General features: G+C 43.3%; 1 protein-coding gene across 7 annotated transcripts in view; it reads right to left on the reverse strand.

The window, feature by feature from the left end:
* The window catches only part of LOC143279765 (tetraspanin-18-like), a 611,054-nt gene that overhangs the window by 636 nt on the left and 590,418 nt on the right, over positions 1-20,000 (reverse strand). For 6 of the 7 annotated variants that reach the window (XM_076583900.1, XM_076583898.1, XM_076583899.1 and 3 more), the window contains 7 exons: positions 14,136-14,210; positions 13,457-13,576; positions 12,288-12,381; positions 11,892-11,918; positions 9,799-9,947; positions 6,836-6,919; positions 1-2,587 (listed from right to left, as the gene is read on the reverse strand). The exon at positions 1-2,587 is cut by the window's left edge and continues 636 nt beyond it. In XM_076583900.1, coding sequence (XP_076440015.1) covers positions 2,510-2,587; positions 6,836-6,919; positions 9,799-9,947; positions 11,892-11,918; positions 12,288-12,381; positions 13,457-13,576; positions 14,136-14,210 — 627 coding nt within the window. In that variant the 3' untranslated portion in view covers positions 1-2,509. The remainder of the gene's footprint in view (positions 2,588-6,835; positions 6,920-9,798; positions 9,948-11,891; positions 11,919-12,287; positions 12,382-13,456; positions 13,577-14,135; positions 14,211-20,000) is intronic. The other variant, XM_076583896.1, reaches the window with a different exon arrangement.

A 20,000-nucleotide genomic window follows, 5' to 3' on the forward strand; every position in this document is an offset into this window, starting at 1 on the left:
GTGTGTGTGTGTGTGTGTGTGTGTGTACGCACGCGCGTGATTACATGTGTGTGCATGGTTGCGTACGTACTTATCGATGAACGCATGCACGCACAAAAAAACAACAAAATGCTCACAATCCGCAACAAGACACCTGTTTGAAAACACAAACAACAGATCAGGAAATCACAAAGTAAACAAGTCATCACCTGCATGTCGTGCGTCACAAAATTATCACACATACTGCAAACGATATGGGAAAGAAGTAATGACCACGTCCTCATCACATGGTCAACAGTCGTTTTGCACATCAGTTCCCAACCCCCCCCCCCCCCCGCCCCCCTTAATCAATAAAACAAAACATCAGGTCACAAGGAAGATGGCAACATATCCTCTCCACACCACCCCTATGTACACACAGCCGATGAAAGGAACATTTCCCTGATTTTTCTTAACGTGTGTTTAACGAGAAAGAAACATCCTAACAAGAGAGCCACATTGCTGTTTTTGTACGGGGCTTTAACCATTTGAAATTTAGTCACGTTGTTGACTGCTCAGACTCAGTTTACACGGCAGTTCGTGGCAAGTCCGCAGTGTCTTTTGCCAAGGTCTCACAGTCTATCGGTAAATCAGGCGACTCATCCGTGTCCTTGTGAAAACAGGAAACAAAACCACGTGGCTTTCATTTTATGATAACTAATGATAGTAGTACTGGTGATAACAAAACGTGCTTTTCGTGTCAATTTTTTTTTGATCATTGTGAAGCGCGCTCCCAGTCTTAATTCATTCTAAAATTCTTATTCATAATGGGGCGGGTGTCTATCTGTTCCGATTCCACCCTGTCTTCCATCCTGTCATTTTCTTTTCTCTGTACAATGCAGTCATACCGCATTTGCTTAGCAACCTGTCTGTCGCACTCTTATAGATACAGCTAGGAAAATTTTAAATTCATCCTTTTTTTTCAAAATCTTGCTTGAATATCAATGGCAAGTCACATACCAACAATCTTTTTGAAACCTGACAAAAGCAGATCAGCAATGCCTTTGATTTTTTTTCTTTTGTTGAAAACCTTTAGAGGATGTAATGCTAAGTTGTGTCAAGCAAAGCATTCCCTGATTATTCCTGATGAGCGTGAATAAGGCCTATGCGAAAAAAAAAATCAGGTTAACAGAGAACGGACGAAAGATCACCCCAACACTAGCCACCTGCAAAAAACAACAACAGACAAACAGAAAACAACAACAAAAACAACAACACTATAATTCTTTATGTTAAAGGTTTCATCAGCAAGAACAGTCTGTGGACAGACAATAACAGAAACCAATGTGACGTCCAGTATATGTCTTGCATTCCGCCCCCCTCCCTTTCTTTTTCTCCCCAAAGAAACTTTCACACTGGCGTAAAGAAAAAAAAAGCAGATTTTGCACGACTGTTTCAGGTGCCTCAGTTCACATAATGTTTCTCGTAGTACATCCCAGAAAGGAAGTTCAACATCAACAGTTTGTTCGCACACACAAACCAACCGGGTCATCCACCAACAACAAAACATCTGAAGACAAGTCATCAACCAGGACTTCCAACAACAAAAAACCGACCGTGTCCACTGCCAGACAGTTTGTTCCCATCACTAGGAAACATAATACACCTCGATGCACTGAATCACAAGCAAAGTGTTCTTGTTCTTCACAACACGGCTTGACTAAACCTGCTTCCTGAACCTTCCATGTCGTGCTGACTTCCACCTACACAAATCCAAAGCACCTTCAGTGTCTTCATGTCAGTTTCAGAAACTTGCTGTCCCAAAAAACTTGCCAGATGCACGCGGTGGCACAAGTTGAAGATTGCGTTTCAGAATTTTGATGGGCGACTCGGGGGCTGGTTCTTTGTTGCCCTGTGCTCCAACTCCCCAGAGTGCGGTTCAGCGGACAGTTCATCAAGCGGTTTCAGCCCACTGATGTAAAGAAGCTACCCCGCCTTTGATTTTTAAAACGTGGAAGACTCCACATTCGCGTGTCGTGCACAGCTAGAAGCTCCTTTCAGCATTTACCATCAGTGAACAGGTCTGTATCTTATAGCTCTACGCCTGGTTTTAGATTGCATGTTTACACCCCTCCTCTTTTTCATGTCTGCTCCTCTTTGGAAAAAGTTTTATCTCCCCTGTCTCAACATCATCCTTTTTTCTTTTCGTTTTTTAACATCACTTCTATCTCAGATCGCAAGTCATGGACAATGGTGTCTCACAAAAAACAACAACAACAAAAAACAACAAAAACCGCTATGCAACTATCCGCTCTCTTCAGAGGCGCCATGACCGAATCCTAGCTGTGTTGTTGCACGTCATTCACATCCCACAACTCGCTGCTCCTCACTGCATCGTCAGCTTGACCCACGGGTTGCAGTGAAGAAGACGTTATCACTGACAATTGGAGAGGTGATGAGAGGAGGATGAGGAGGAGGAGGAGGAGGAGGAAGAGAGGCACTGTGCTGCATGGACGGGCGGCAGGGGGCCAGTCTCAGACCGGGGCCAGTTCTAGAGCTCCACTTCTTCGTCTGAGGCAATCCCGGCCACACGGGCGCACAGGCAAAACGACACAGCGATGCCAAAGATCTGAAACCAGACACAGTGAATGAATTTCAGGAATCTGTATTAAAATAAAAAGAAAGCAAAAAAAGAAAGAAAAGAAAAGAAGAAAACAAGGAATGAAGGAAGCGAGGAAGGAAGGAGGGAAAGAAAGAAAGAAAAGAACGGAAGAAGTGGTAATCAAATGTTGGTTAAAAAAAATTCTTTTGGGGGAATAATCACACAATCAGAATGTGCTTTTGCTTATCGATATTTGTGGCGCCAGAAACTTGGAAACCGGTTCATGATGTTGCAAGCACGTGCACACATCTAACCATACCCATTCAACTGCACTAAGACATTCACGACACACCCAGACCCGAGTCATCACGACCGTTATTCAACTAGCAACTCCACCCCCCCCCCACACCCCCCCGTCCCCCTCACTCCCCTCATGCGGCGGCCATTCTTCCAGTATGGTTATCACAGGAGACTTCCGGGGGAGCTGGGATTGGAGGCAGTCATAATCGACCCCTCCCCCCAAGTAAATGATGGCCGTGGCGGCTTATTTCGGGCACGCTCCCAATCGTGCGAGAATCGTCTTTAGGTTTCGGTAATCGACCGTATCGAGGGTTTCGTTCGTCCGTGGGGAATATTGTGGGGGAAGGGGTGGGGGGGGGGGGGAGGGGATCGACGTGGCTCAGCACGATTTTGGGATCTGGGAACAGGCTGCAGTGGATAAACGGTTAAACGGGTTGGGAGGAGGACAAGGATGGGGGAAGGACAGGGAGGTCGCGAATGCTGTTATGTTATGAATTCTGTAGTTATGTGTGACGATTCTGTGGTCAAAAGTTTGCATACCGTGCTGGTTTTGTGCTGAAGCCAGGGAGGTTACGAATGCTGTTACGTCATGAAATTTGTAGTTATGTGTGACGATTTTGTGGTCAAAAGTTTGCATATTGTGCTGGTTTTGTGCTGAAGCCAGGGAGGTTGCGAATGCTGTTACGTCATGAAATTTGTAGTTATGTGTGACGATTTTGTGGTCAAAAGTTTGCATACCGTGCTGGTTTTGTGCTGAAGCCAGGGAGGTTGCGAAGGCTGTTATGAAATTTGTAGTTATGTGTGACGATTTTGTGGTCAAAAGATTGCATATTGTGTTGGTTTTGTGCTGGTTTTTGTCACCGTTTAGTGGCCGCAGGGTTGTACGAGGAGGTGATGGAGTCTCTCGTCGGTCCGACGGATGAGGAGGTGAGGTAAGAGAAAAGTTGCTTTAAAAAAAGTCAGTCTGTTTGATTTGAAGAGGGGATTTAGTTTCAGGGAAAGGGGGATGAAGCTGAACGGTGTGCCAAGGGTTGGGGGTGGGTTGGGAGGAGCGTGATCAAATGGTACTTTTTTTGCCGACAGCAACAATGCTTTCTTTCATGTCTGAGCGAAACGACCATCTTCCCAACTCTCTTGGCTTCCTGACAATTTTTGGTGTTGAAACATAACAACCTTTGGTGTGATGGAAGAGAGAAACGGAGTGGGATACATAAAGACAGAAAAACAGAACGCGAGAGCACGCACGCACGCACGCACACACACACACACACACACCCAGATCAGGACCACCGATACAACCACCACCACCATCATCATCACCACCATCATCATCATCACCTCCACATGTACGCAGCGTATTTACGACACGTCCAGACGTGTGTCATCAGGACCACCCCCCTCCACCCCCCACCCCACTCTCTCCACCAACACATCCCAGTACGCATGGCTACACTGGCAGCCAGTGAGCCGGTGTTATTATCACAGGAGACTTGTGAAGAGCTGCGATCGAAAGCAGGTATAAAAGGCCTGCATCACCCCCCCCCCCCATCCCCTCCCATGTGAAAACGAAGGCCGCTGCTTATTTCACGCAAACTCCCAATCGTGTGAGGATCGTCTTTCGATTTCGGTAATCGACCGTATTGTGGCTTTCGTTCAGATGAGCGGCCTGTAACTGTTGTCCTTGGGGGAACCGCTGGGTGAAGATAGAATTGGCTCAACACCATTTCGGGCCAGGGAGGAGGGAGAGGAAGGGCGCTGAGGTGGGGTGAGGGGGGTAGGGTGGAGATGAGGGTGTGGGAGGTGGGGAGAAAGGGCAGGAACTGGGGTATGGGTTGAAAGCTTTGTGGGAAATGGTGTGTGCGGGTAGATGAAAGCTGTGGAATTTCTGGAATCTATAACGTTTGAATACCCGCGAATGACTTCGTACAGGTTTAGTTGTTGTGATGGTTTTGTGCTGAAGTGATTTAGATTCTGTGGCAAGGAGGTTATGTGTGTGTGTGTGTGTGTGTGTGTGTGTGTGTGTGTGTGTGTGTGTGTGTGTGTGTGTGTGTGTGTGTATGTACACGAGTGTGTATGTGTGTGTGCGTGCGCGTATGTGTGTGTGTGTGTGTGTGTGTGTGAGTGTGCACGAGTGTGTATGTGTGTGCGCGTGCACGCGTGTGTGTATGTGTATCCGTGTGCGCGCCCGCTGCTTTTGCGCGTGATCATTAGGAAAACGTGTTGACGTGCACTATCAACATACGGAGGAATCAATGCTGGGTTCCTGTCGAGCCTCAAAGTATCCGCACACGACGCGACGCCAGCATGACCAAATAATTTTCCTCTGATCATTTCCTGACAGACAGAGCGCAATATCCGATGATACCCCCCCTCCTCCCTCCTTCCCACGTATCTCTCTCTCTCCCTCTCCGTGATCAGTAAATCATTTCCCTCATCAGGATCTGAAGCCGTCAGCCGTCAGGGTTATGTATCAGGTGGGTAGCCTCCTGACGCCCGACTCTCCCGAGCAATGGCTGCTTCTGGTGGTGATCATCCTGTGCCTGTGGCCCGTCTGGATGGAGCGATATGGAAACATGGAAACGCTTGTATCTCTTTCCGGTTCCGCCACGTTCGCCCGTGGATGTTTCCCGCGACGCACTACTGGTTGAGTTTAATTAACGTCCTATCGGCTTGCGGCTTTAATGTTATGTTATTCGGTGCTATGGTCTTGGTTTGGTCAAAAACCATATATATATATATATATATATATATATATATATATATATATATATATATATATATATATGTGTGTGTGTGTGTGTGTGTGTGTGTGTGTGTGTGTGTGTGTGTGTGGTCTTGGTTTGGTAAAAACCAACAACAAAAAACCCAACAAAAAAACCCATATGCATATGCATATTTATAGGGTCTTGTTTTGGTAAACAAAGAAACCCATACACATGTATAATCGTAGGGCCTAGGTTTGGTCAAAAACCCTATACACATGTATAATCATAGGGCCTAGGTTTGGTCAAAACCCCTATACATATATAATCATAGGGTCTTGGTTTGGTCAAAAACCCTATACACGTGCATAATCATAGGGTCTAGGTTTGGTCAAAAACCCTATATACATGTAAATTTATAGGGTCCTGGTTTGACAGAAAACAAACAAACAAACAAAAATACCTATATACATGTATGGTCACAAGGTCTTGGTTTGGTGGAGGTTCGTTGTTCGAAGGAGTGGAGCTCTTGGTGTGTGTTCGTGTCGGAGGTCCTGTCTACCCCTACGTGATTTACCAGCGTGAAGACGAAACGCTCTTAGCTGTATTTGTTGTGAGGAACATTCGTGCCATTAACGGTGTTTGTCCCTTTACGAATTTTAAAGTTGCATTGTTTTCTCTTTATACAAAGCATGCTGTACTGCATCTCCCCTGACAAGCGTAGAACGCGATGTATTTTCACGTCACGGTAATCAGAACGCTGAGCAGAATCAGTTGCGACAGAAACAAGGCAACATGCAACCACACATCAGAGACATATATGTGGAGTGATGGCCTAGCGGTAGCGCTGCCTAGGAATCTGAGCGCGCTGGTACGAATCACGGCTCAGTCGCCGGTATTTTCTCCCCCTCCACTAGACCTTGAGTGGTGGTCTGGACGCTAGTCATTCGGATGAGACGATAAATCAAGGTCCCTTGTGCAGCATGCACTTAGCTCACGTAAAAGAACCCACGGCAACAAAGGGTTGTCCCTGGCAAAAACCTGTAGAAAAATCCACTCCGATAGGAAAAACGAATAAAACCGCACGCAGGAAAAAAAAAAGAGAAAAAAAAAAGAGTGGCGCTCTCAGTGTAGCGACGCGCTCTCCCTGGGGAGAGCAGCCCGAATTTCATGCAGAGAAATCCGTTGTGACAAAAAACAGAAATACAACACAATATTAATCTATACGCACATCCGTTCAAAGCATGCAGATGCCCCTTTTCCCCACACTTACCAAAAAGATGGGAACAACCGCCGCTACACAACCGACAACAGTGGTGTACGTCCTGAGATAGTCAATCAGCTTGTCATAGCAGCCCTGCACACCAACACAACATTTACAATACAGCACAATAATCTTCATTACTCTATTCACAGTTATCTGTGCATCCAAATGCTCGTCACTCACACAACACACTCACTCAGCTCACAGTCAAGTCTGACGCTCACATGCGCACAACAAAGGCTGAACTAAAAAAAGAAAAAAAAAGAAAAAGAAAACAAAGTATTAAGCTGAATAAATGCATGAAAGTAAAAAACAATAAAACAAAACAAACAAATAAACACCGGGTTGAATTAACGCAGTAAAAAATCTACCTAAACTTCTAACAACTCTCAAATACACCAGGAATGTGGTCTGCGTTCTGCCAAAATGCTAGAACATTTTTTTCCCCACTGCAGTAAAAATAATTGGAGAACATTTTTCACTCGGCTCTGGAGGAACATTCGATAAAAAAGCGATTCGGTTAAAGTTCAAATTACATTGAACACAAAGGTAATGCAACACCGAACAGTACAGGAACGCCACACCACACATAAAGCACGATACAGCTATGATGGATGGATGAAAGTATGTATGTGTGATAGATGGTTTCTCTCGAGCAAAACTGTGCACGTTCAGAAGCGAAACCTTTCCCAACCATATTACTGTTGTTGCTGATTTTTTAAATATTTATCTTATATTCATTATTATCGTTAGCGGCCGACTGTTATTATCATTATTATGATGTTGGTATTGTTATCATTGTTAACTTAGTTATTATCATTGTTATAGTAATAATTATCATTATTCGAATTATTATTATTGTCATCATTACAATTGTCATCGCTACTATCATTCAAAAGTTAAATCAAGTTAAATTAACTTATGAAGCTTAGAGCCTCGCCGACCACTAAAGTGGAGTGATGGCCTGGAGGTAGCACGTCCGCCTAGGAAGCGAGAGAATCCGAGCACGCTGGCTCGAATCGCGGCTCAGCCGCCGATATTTTCTCCCCCTCCACAAGACCTTGAGTGGTGGTCTGGACGCTAGTCATTCGGATGAGACGATAAACCGAGGTCTCGTGTGCAGCATGCACTTAGCGCACGTAAAAGAACACACGGCAACAAAAGGGTTGTTCCTGGCAAAATTCTGTAGAAAAATCCACTGCGATAGGAAAAACAAATAAAACTGCACGCAGGAAAAAATACAAAAAAAAAAAAAGGATGGCGCTGTAGTGTAGCGACGCGCTCTCCCGGGGAAGAGCAGCCCGAATTTCACACAGAGAAATCTGTTGTGATAAAAAGAAATACAAAATGCGAAAAAATACAAAAAATAAAGCCATCTCAAGGCTATCGCCACGTTAGCATTCACTTCAAGTCAATGGTAAAAAAAAAGTACCAGCCACTGCTTCAAGCTTTTCACTCAAAACGTTTAAAAACCTTCCAAGAGTTAAAACAACAACAAAAAACAAACAAACAAAAAACCCCAATCAAATCATCATTCAAAAAGAAAGTCTGGGTACTGACGCTGGTGTAGAGGATGGGGTTGATTATCATCATCATCATCATCATCAACATCATGACTATCATCATCATCATTACTATTATTATCATCATCATCATCATTACTATCATTACTATCATCATCATCATAATCATCATCACTACTATAATTCAAAAAGAAAGGCTGGGTACTGACGATGATATAGAGGAAAGGGTTGATCATCATCATCATCATCATCATTACTATTATTATCATTCCCATCATCATCATCACTATCATTCAAAAAGAAAGGCTGGGTACTGACGGTGGTATAGAGGAAAGGGTTGATCATCATCATCATTATATCATCATCATCATCATCACTACTATAATTCAAAAAGAAAGGCTGGGTACTGACGGTGATATAGAGGAAAGGGTTGATCATCATCATCATTACTATCATTATATCATCATCATCATCATCACTAATTCAAAAAGAAAGGCTGGGTACTGACGGTGATATAGAGGAAAGGGTTGATCATCATCATCATTATCATCATCATCATTACTATTATTATCATTCCCATCATCATCATCACTATCATTCAAAAAGAAAGGCTGGGTACTGACGGTGGTATAGAGGAAAGGGTTGATCATCATCATTATTATAATCATCATCATTACTATCATTATATCATCATCATCACTACTATAATTCAAAAAGAAAGGCTGGGTACTGACGGTGATATAGAGGAAAGGGTTGATCATCATCATCATTATAATCATCACCATTACTATTATCATCATTACCATCATTACTATTATTATCATTCCCATCATCATCATCACTATCATTCAAAATGAAAGGCTAGGTACTGACATTGATATAGAGGAAAGGGTAGATCATCATCATCATTATAATCATCATCATTACTATCATTATATCATCATCATCATCATCATCATCACTACTATAATTCAAAAAGAAAGGCTGGGTACTGACGGTGATATAGAGGAAAGGGTTGATCATCATCATCATCATCATTACTATTATCATTCCCATCATCATCATCATCATCACTATCATTCAAACAGAAAGGCTGGGTACTGACGGTGATATAGAGGAAAGGGTTGATCATCATCATCATCATCATCATCATCATTACTATTATCATCATTACCATGATTACTATTATCATTCCCATCATCATCATCATCACTATCATTCAAATAGAAAGACTGGGTACTGACGGTGATATAGAGGAAAGGGTTGATCATCATCATCATCATTACCATCATTACTATTATCATTCCCATCATCATCATCATCACTATCATTCAAAAAGAAAGACTGGGTACTGACGGTGATATAGAGAAAAGGGTTATCATCATCATCATTACTATTATCATCATCATCATCATCACTATCATTCAAACAGGAAGGCTGGGTACTGACGGTGGTGTACAGGAAAGGGTTGACCTCCTGGTACTTGGGGTGGTGGCTGTCGAAGAACAAGGGCGGCCCGTCGAAGTCCTTCTGCCCCGTGCATAGCTGGATGTCCCCCTTGGCGCAGCAGCTCTCCGGCACCCGCCGCCGGTCGCTTTCTGTGTTGCACGTGCAAGGAAAAAAAATCAAAAAGATGTCCCCCGACAGTGTTAGTCATGGTTTTTAAGTAAGCTGCAACTTTGTACATTTCATAAAGTAAAAAAAAAAAAAAAAAAAAAAGAAAGAAAAAAATTCTGATTCTCAAGAAGGCGTCACTTGCATACGGACAAATCCATATACGCTGCTTCATGGCGTTAGTTGCAACTTCTTGCATTTCAAAAAGTCACACACACACACACACACACACACACAAATAATAAAAAAAGAAAAAAATTAAAAGAGAGAGAGAGAGAGAGAGAGAGAGAGAGAGAGAGAGACAAAGAGAGAGAGAAGAGATGATTTTTCTTTTTTTTTTCCTCAAGGAAGCGTCACTGCATACGGATAAATCCACATACGCTGCTTTCACCACATCTGCCAAGCAGATGCCTCAACACAACAACCCAACGCGCTCAGACAGACCTCGACTGCATGCATATATATATATATATAGATAGATATATGATAGGTACATACATACATATATTTGATAGGTACATACATACATACATACATACATATGTACATATGAATGTATGTACCTATCAAAGCGGATTTCTTCTACAGAATTTTGCCAGAGGCCAACTCTTTTGTTGCTGTAGAATCTTTTTCAGCGCGTCAAAAGCGTGCTGCATACAGGGACATCTGTTTATCGTCTCATCCGAATGAATGACTGGACGCTCAGTTTGATTTTCCAGGGAGAAAGGGCGAGACCGGGAATCAAACCCAGACCTTTAAGGTCACTGTGTTGGCACTGAAGCGTCTTAACCATTCTGCCACTTTCAAACACAACCCGGTCATCCAGGGACAGTTTACAAAATGAAAGAAAAAAAAAAAGAAAAAAAGAAGAAGAAAAAGCCACAGAACAACCTATTCATCCTTTATAAATAGTCCATTGCTATAAGCGCGAGCACACGCACACACACACACACACACACACTTCCTTCTTGTTCTGATTAATTCATAAACATTATTAAAAAAAGACTTTGGTTTCACATACTTAAAAGAAAACATAAAGAAACATTATCTGTGTGGGTAATTATAATAACAAATCCATTACAAAATGAAACCTTTCAAGTTACCACAATATCATACCTACCGCAAAATGCTCAGTTCTCATGCAACATTATGATGTCTATCAACTTTACATTTGCACACACACACACACACACACACACACACACACACACACAAAGTGTACATAGACACGCGCACGCAAACACTATAAGTTTCGATGTTTCAGAAGGAATTCTTGACCTGAACTCTGAATGAATACATGCATGAACTCGTTCACCACATACGTCTATAATTTTCCACTATTTTAACACTTGCAAAATTGAAAACATTTTCTTCTTTCTCTGTACAGGCGCTGCCAAATTTCTGTTAAATACTTCAATATTATTAAGCAAGATAATGAGCAATATAAATATGTCAAAGATTAGTCGTTTTGTTACGCAGGTACAGACATGTTAGTAGCCAACGCTGCATTGGATACTTTTACACCGAAGAAAGAAAGGGTTAGTTTTTTCTTCCCGATTCCCAAACAGCAGTTTTGTTTTGTCATATTTCGAACAGAAGCATTATCCAAGTTATAACAGAGAGGCACATGCACAGACTGATTTGTGGTCGATCAATTACAAATGTACGTCGTTTTTAGTCCTGAAGGGAAAGGAAGGGCTGGGAAGGGAATAAAAGGGGAGGAACTCTGTTTAAAACTTGTCACACTTACTGGTGATTGTATAGTATAATTAAAGTATTAATTTTCACATTTGAATATTCTCAGGAAGAAAATGGAATAATTAATTTTCTTCTCAGATAGATCAGTAGGCCAAGAATGTGTGAAGAGACTGATACACGTGATGGTACTTTGATATATCTGGTCACATAAACAGGAAGCGGAAACTCACTGCCTCCCCGGTAAGAGTGATAACTCTCTGTCAAAGAAAGCAAAACGGTCTAAACAATCAAAACAGAAAACAACCTCTACAAACCATCCACAAACACAGCCATGCCATCCCACTGTATATCTACTGACGCTGGGTGTACCTACTTCACCAGCAAACTCACTGTTAAAAAGAAAACATCCAAAACACAAACCTTAAGCAAACCAAAAAACACACCATTACATAATTCACTTTGAGACACTGTGTATCCGATATATATATAGCACTATACACTACATCTCTTCGGTCATTAGTCGCTTTTTCGGTCATTAGTCACTTTCACCCCTTTGCACCTTCTCCCACATCTATCATATCTATTCATTTTAAATCCCTGTACACTACATCTCTTCGGCCACTTACTCTTATCCTCCTCCGTCTGCCACTCTGTGCCTTGGGAGTAGAAGCTCCAGGAATATTTACTGGTCGTATTTCCAGCGATGCCGCAGCACTGCAACTGTTTGACAAAAAAACAACAACAACGAAACAGTCCATGAATTAAAGTATAGTTACATCACGCGGGTTTATTTCCCACAGAGTTTATTCCTCTAACTTTGTGAGGTGTTTCTGTTTAGCACGTGACTAAAGCATGAGTGCAATGATTTTTTTTTTCCTAGTGTAGTTAAATAAAATCTTCACGTAAAAGAAAGGAACAAAAGTTTGAAAGGCCGTCATCACGTACATTGCTACATAGCATATTGAACTAAATTTCACTAAAAATGAAACCAACTTAACATAATTCTCACCATCAAGAAGTCACGATGGAAAATACAACATATACAGGTCTATACAAAAATGTGTGACTAAGGATAACAAACTCTGAGAAAATATTATCAAATTCAACTTCTCTCTCTAAAAGAATCGAAGAATCAAAAACAGCATTCTTACCATCAAGAGGTCACTATGGAAAATACAACAACAACATATACAGGCCTGCACCAAAAAATGAGAACCAAGAAATAAGAAAATTCTATCAAATTTAACTTTTCTGAAAAATCATTATTCTTATGTGAACTGAAAAAGGCAACAAACACTGTGGGAAGATCAAATTCAATTTTAACTGAAAAAATTTCCTATCATAACCTGTCCAATGTAACACGAAAAGAAAAAAGAAAAAAAAAGTGTAGATGTACAGACTACAAAAAAGAAGAAGAAAAATGACACAACGTAAGCCAAACAAGCCCCTCCCAACAATCTCCCCCCATCCCTCCTTGAAAAAAACAAAACAAAAAGTTCATCCAAGACGACACCCCCCAAACCCCCAACTCAACCTCATACTCTCATTCACGCACGCACAGACACACACACGCACACAGATAATAGACAAAGACATATACAGAAACACACACAGAAACACACACACGCACCTGCTGTCTGGCCTGCTGCTCGTATTTTCAGACAGACGGACACTACTGTTACCCTTTTTTCATTGTCAGTTATCCGGTCTTGTGTACTTGCACAGAAGCCCGAAAACACACACACACACACACACACAGAAACACACAGAGAAACACACACACACACACACACACCTGTCTTTGCATAGCGTCCCAGGACTCGGTGATACGCCTGTTCTCCACGTTGGTGCGTGTGTCGATCCCGTAGTGCATGGTCAGGGAGTTCTTCATGCGGGTTTGGATGTTGACCGAGATCTGCGTGCAGCACGTGCGTGAAAAGGAAAACAACAACAATATAAAATAAACAAACCGTATCATCCCCCATTCGCCAATCACTAAAACTGGTGATCCTGGGTCGCCTGTTTCCAGTTCGCCCATGTGCTGCTCTGTGTGTGTGTGTGTGTGTGTGTGTGTGTGTCTGCGGGGTGTGTGTTTGTGTGTGTGCCTTCAGAGAGACAGATCATAGAGAAAGTGAGAGAGAGAGAGAGAAAGAGTCAAAGATACAGAAATAAAGAGAGAGAGATGCAGATGCAGATGCAGATGTTTTATTCATATAGGCCATAGCCCCTTAGAAGGGGGTACACATGGAATTGACATTAAGTCGCATATTACTACAAAGAAAAAATACGTTACATAAGCATTGCGTTGTTTAAAAGCTCTATGAGAGAGAGAGAGAGGCAGAGAGACAGACAGACAGAAAGAGTAAGAGAGAGATAGACAGAGACAGGGAGAGAAGACAGAGACACAGACAGACAGACAGACAGACAGGGAAGGAGGAGGAGAAGGAGGAAAAAAGAGGAAGTAAGCCACTCACCGCTCCTCTGAAGAAGAAGGCGATTCCGCACGCGATCCCCAGCACAATCAGCACAACGGCCAGGGTAGTGCCATACTGCAACATCACAACCACTAACATCACCATCATATACCTTTCCTTTTTCTTCTTTCTCTCTCTCTCTACTCTGTTTTCAGGCACCTCTCCCCCAATGACAACATTCTCATCCCCCCCCCCCTTTTCCTCCAGCCCAAACCACCACGCTCCTCTCTTCACGATAACGTTATACGGGAGCGGGACCGGGGGCGGGGGGTGAGAGGCGAAGATCTTTCCTCTTTCATGCAAAATATTTGTTGATAAAAGCTATAAGTATGTATATTGCATCTATTCAATACTTGGCTAATATCAGTGTGTGCATGAGAGAGAGAGAGAGAGAGAGAGAGAGAGAGAGAGAGAGAGAGAGAGAGAGAGAGAGAGAGAGAGAGAGAGAGAGAGAAATCAGGTTTCTCAGCAAACTCCTAATGTTCAGACGCAGAGTCACAACACATCTTCTTTTAAAAAGGCTTTGTAATTTTTTTCTTTGGCGAGTCAAAGTTTTTTTTTTTTTTTTTTTTTTTTTTTTTTTTTTGATTCACAGGTCTGCCTTTGTGCTCCAAAACAAATTACAAGTTCAAATTTCCTACAATCTCCCATCCATTCATCCCTACCCTCTCATTCCTTCCACTCCCACATCCGCCCCAGCCAAAGGAAGTGGACACGTGACCAATTAGTCGGATATACCAAGCACCTGCGTCCTCCTCTGTCCGTCTTTTTTATGCTTTTAAAACACACACACACACACAAAAACCAAGCACAGCCTACGGTAGGCTTTCGTCGATCCGCGCTCAAGTCTTTTCAAGCTTTTATGGATGTCCTACGACAGTTACACGACAGACACCATTTTCCTGCAATTCTTGTCTCTGTACTGTTAGAAACTTTCAGCGTGGAAACTTTGTTACTGTTTCAAGGAGCAAGACAAAGTGGAAATCTAGACAGATAAGAGGGAAGGGGGAAAAAAGAAAGAAAGAAGAAAAAGTACGGGTCTGATAAATACAAGAGTGAAGGAGAGTGGGAGAGAGAAGAGGAGAGAGGGAGAGAGAGAGAGAGACAGACAGACAGACAGGCAGACAAAGACAGAGACAGAGAAACAGATAGAAGTGAGCGAAAGTAGTCTCAGAAGTAGGTCGGAATGAAACTCTTCAGATAAGAGAGCTTTCCTTTCAGCAAGAAATCCTGATCTGTAGGTCCCGTGGAAGTGGTACACGCTGCATTATAAACATGCTGTAACTCAACCCACAACAGAACCGCAGCTGGAAGGCACAGACACAGACAGACACAGAGAATATTGGCTGGGCGCGAACAAGAACCGCCGCCACCAACGATCAGGGAACATTGGATCATCAATTGTGCATCAACTGCCAGCGCAGCCCGCCGCTACTGGCCCAGATTGCAAGCAGGGTATGCGGTATAAATGTCGAAGGTCAACTCGGAAAAAAGGCGAAGAGACGACAGCGAGAGAACGAAGCAATCCGTAACTCTTTATCCTGCCTGGCAAAAGCCAGCTTATTTATCATAGCCTCGGTATGGGCGATGAAGGTTGCTGATGAGTTCAGGGGAACTATTGGGGAAGGCTTGGTTGGTTGTGCTGGGATGGATATCAAACGCCAGTCTATCGCGCGCGCTTGTGTGTGTGTGTGTGTGTGTGTGTGTGTGTGTGTGTGTGTGTGTGTGTGCCCGCGCGCACTTGCGCATGTTTCATCCCCATTCTTTTGACACCCAGTGATCAAATTTTTGCACCCCACCCCTCAACTCCGGTTTCATATAATATACCCATAGTAGTTTCTTCTTCTTTCTTGATTTCTTCGTTCCTTCTTTTAGTCTTCTCTTCTCACGCCTCTCGTTACAAGTGACGTCAAGGATGATCAAGTTTTCCAAAGTGGACCTGTGTGCCCGATTTAGGTCACAGTTTTGGGGGATCAATGGGAAGACAAGTGGAGTGGATGCGTGCAGCTGCCGGGTGAATACCGAGCTGAATGTCACAAATGACGCAAACACTGAAAATACACCAGCAACAATTTGCTGGGTTGTTCACGGCCACGGATGAGAAATCTTGGGCCAGGAATGGGTTGTATACACGTGTATATATATCTACAAAGCTTGGCAAAGAAAGGCAAATAATTATGCAGGTTGTAACTTTTGAAGTTGGAGTTTTTTTTCCTTCTTTTAAAAAATAGCGATGCCTTTAGTCACAATTACTAACTGGAAAGTGAACTTTACTTGATGTAGCTTTATTCTCTGTTACATTCCAACACATGAACCGCCACCCTCTCTCTTCTGCTGCTTCTTCCTCGTCGAGTTGTTCTTGTTTAACTCGGCCATTTTGCTCAGGCATGGTGAAAAGAAACTTTATGTCAATCATTTTACCCTCAACGAAACACCCGAGTTCTAGTTCTCTCTCTTTATTCGTGAAGACTGCCTTATTTTCAAACAAAAGTACATTTTTGTCTCCTTCAAGGTCCCTGATTTACGTCCCTTTCACGGCAGCCGGTCGTATGATCGATCGACAACACGACCTTTACGGACTTTTTGTCCTCTCCAATTTCTCCCCAAACACCTAAAACTTCTGACTTCTGCCTCTTCCGTCACCTGCTCGGTCTTCAGCTCGGGCTTTCCCTGACAACATTAATTTTCTGGTTCTGTGTTAGAGTACATTGAACACTTTCCCCGTTACCTACCGAGTTTCAAATGACCATGAATCTGAAAATTTCCCTCAGGGGGTAAAAATCTCACGGACTTGCTGCTGCTGTGCTGTTTGACTTTCATGCAGAATTTTCCCCATGTGGATTAAAAGTGTGAGAATTTCAAATTACCCCAATCTACCCCCCCCCCTCTCTCCCTCCCTCCCTCTCATGACCAAGTAAAATATCCGTTTCCGCCTGAAAGCAGAACAGGAATGAGGAAAAAAGAAGAGGGTTTAATTCTTTTCTTCTGATCTTTTCTCATATGTACACAATGGACGAGTAATATAAAATATGAAAAGTCCCGTTTTTTTTTCCGTATTTATACCATTCTTACAAACATGAGCTAGAAAGGGGGCACAAGGGAATCTCTTCAATTCAACGATTTCTCAACCTATTATGTACAGCTTTGGAAAGATAGACCAGAGGAAAAACGATGTCAGCCTAGCACCTTGATTTACAGGGAGAGACCCCGTGGGGAGTTGGACGTGGCCACTAGTGGGACGGCTTGGAATTGGAAAGTTGTCACAGGGTCAACTTTCTGGGGGGAAAGTATCGGCAGTTCCCAATCCGTAACGATGCTATCTGCTACTCCCCCCACCATTCATCGTTTTTACGGGGACTGGGTGGGTTCGGGGTTGGGGGTTGGTGGAGGGAGGTGGTGGAGGGTTGAGGAGGGAGGAGGCTGGTAGGGGAAAGAGGATGTTGGGGAGGGAGGGGGGGGGGGAGAGGGAATGAAGGAGACGACGCCAAGTTAGTTAATCACGGGTGACCTAAGACTCTTTGTAAGAGTCTTTGGTAACTTTTTTATGACCGCCGATTTATTACCCCCATCTGAGTCCAGCCCGTGTTCGACGTGAAATGAAACCACTTGTAGTCGCTCTCTCTCTCTCTCTCTCACACACACACATACACACACACACCATACCCAGCATAGCAGCTGTGACAGAAATCAATACTATGGTAAAGCAGACGAACGTAAGAAGTAAATTTATGGAAACAGCACTGGACATTAAAAGATCCCCCCCCCCCACACCCAACCCCCTCCCCCCCCGTTCCTTCCAGCTGTCTCCCCGCCCCTTTCAAATTCTGAATGTGGAGGCAACGCAAGATCTCTCCACATTGCATCAAGAGCTCGCCGATGTTTCTAGCGATTTTAGTTGAACCAATAAAATTCTCTTCCACACAAGACCTATGACAGGCAAGTCATAAGAGAAGAAGCCAAATTTCACAACCCAATTTGATTACATCTTTAAGAGAGAAAAAAAAACCCACTAAAAAGGGCAAAGGGGTGGCTGAACGCGTGTTTTTCTACATTCATGGTATGGTCTGTTTGAAGATTCCGTGTACGGGGTTCTAACGTGTGCATAGACGGCTGTAAAAGCCTCTGAAGCCTTTTAATGTATGATAGATCATGAAATGGCAACAAAATACCCCGAAAAGATAAAACAAACGAAAGCCGACCACTACTCCGCCCTCCGAAAAACACACACAAAACAACAACAAAAAACCCGCCCCTCTCCAAACAACAACAACAACCACCACACACACACACACACACACACACACACACACAATCTCCACGAATATCTAAAACCCGTGCCATATACAACAACTTTTCTTGCGCCGCGATTTTGTGTAAACGAATCTTTAGTATCTCGGTTTGCTCCACACCCCTTTTCCCACCGCAGACTATTGTTTTATTTTTGTCTGTGTTGTAGCATTGGATGAGAAAATAAATACAGTCTCTTCATTTCTTGCATGGTCTTTTTTCACTGGCCCCATCAGCCTTATGTTTTCTAAATTTGATAATCCTTTGTCACACAACAACGGAAATGCCTGACAATTTGCGAGATAAATCTAAACTGCGTAAGTCCCTGGAAATACTTATACACAGGCATGTAATGATGTAGTGTGCTGACAGTGAATGTCTAAGGTCCCAGCGGTGTAAACTGAGATGTCTGAAAATATCATCGTTGGCGGGTATTCAGGATTCTGGGTATTCGGGTTCTTCATGGGAAGTGTTCGCACAGTACAACACAGAAATGTTAAATAGGGGTGCATGGTGGGGCGAAAAAAACAGTACACGATAAACATCAACAATAACTTTTCCTCCTTTGGACATTCAAAGAAAATGGTCACAGGAAGTCCAGTGGAGAAAGAAAAAGGTCCAGAGCGGGGTTGGAAGATAAAAACAGCAGAAGTTGACTGCTCATTTTCCTGACTATTTCGGTTTCACCAAACAGATCCCAGATGTAAAGGCCGGACACACTTTCTAAATATTACAATGTTGTTCAACAGAAAACTGTATCACTGTATCCCTATTCGATGGTTATCACAATTCAAAGCGAGCTTCACGCTGGAGTTATCACCGTGGAGTTTATATGTGCCGACCAATGGAAACTTTGATGTGCTGACCAATGGAAACTTTGATGTGCTGACCAATGGCGGAGGTTCAGTGCATCCTCATTTTGAAACGAACACCTCAGACATAACACAGTCTGTGATGTACTCACTGGCGCTATGTGGACGGCGAAAAGCAAACCTTTCAAGTACAACCGCAACGAACACCGAAGGGCTTCGGCGTCAGAATCTGTATTCTTTGAGCAAGCGTGAGCGATGTTTGCTCTGGGGTCCTTCTGTTCCAGCGGTTCCTTTTGCTGCCGTGCCAAGCACATCCCCCCCTCCCCCACGACAGACTATTGGCACACTGGCCAGCGACCAGACAGAACAAACAGTCTCAGACCCGGCATCTGTGACCAGGGCGAGGGTGCTGCAGTGGCTGTGAGTGATGAGGATGTTTACCAATCCTCTCCTTCCGACTCCCTAGGCCTCTCTCCAAACATCGCGCCGTACGGACAATGCCAAAAAGCTCAGCTGGGGGTCATCTGCTGGCTGGCTGCATTGGTAAAATGCGTGTAAGTAGTACCAACCGAGTCCGCGGGATGAGTGCACACACTTACACCGTAGGTATGATGCTACATCAGTGCATGTGTCTTTACGCTGTGTTCACCGAGGTGAATGGGAAATGTGTTTGTCAGCACAGCCACAGTCATCGTTACCTGTGCAGACTTTTTTCACTCACTGTTGCCAAATGTTATCGATGTTTGTTTGCACCATGCGCAAGCAT

The sequence above is a fragment of the Babylonia areolata genome, chromosome 3 (genome assembly GCF_041734735.1).
Source record: "Babylonia areolata isolate BAREFJ2019XMU chromosome 3, ASM4173473v1, whole genome shotgun sequence".
In the NCBI taxonomy this organism is placed as follows: Eukaryota; Metazoa; Mollusca; class Gastropoda; order Neogastropoda; family Buccinidae; genus Babylonia; species Babylonia areolata.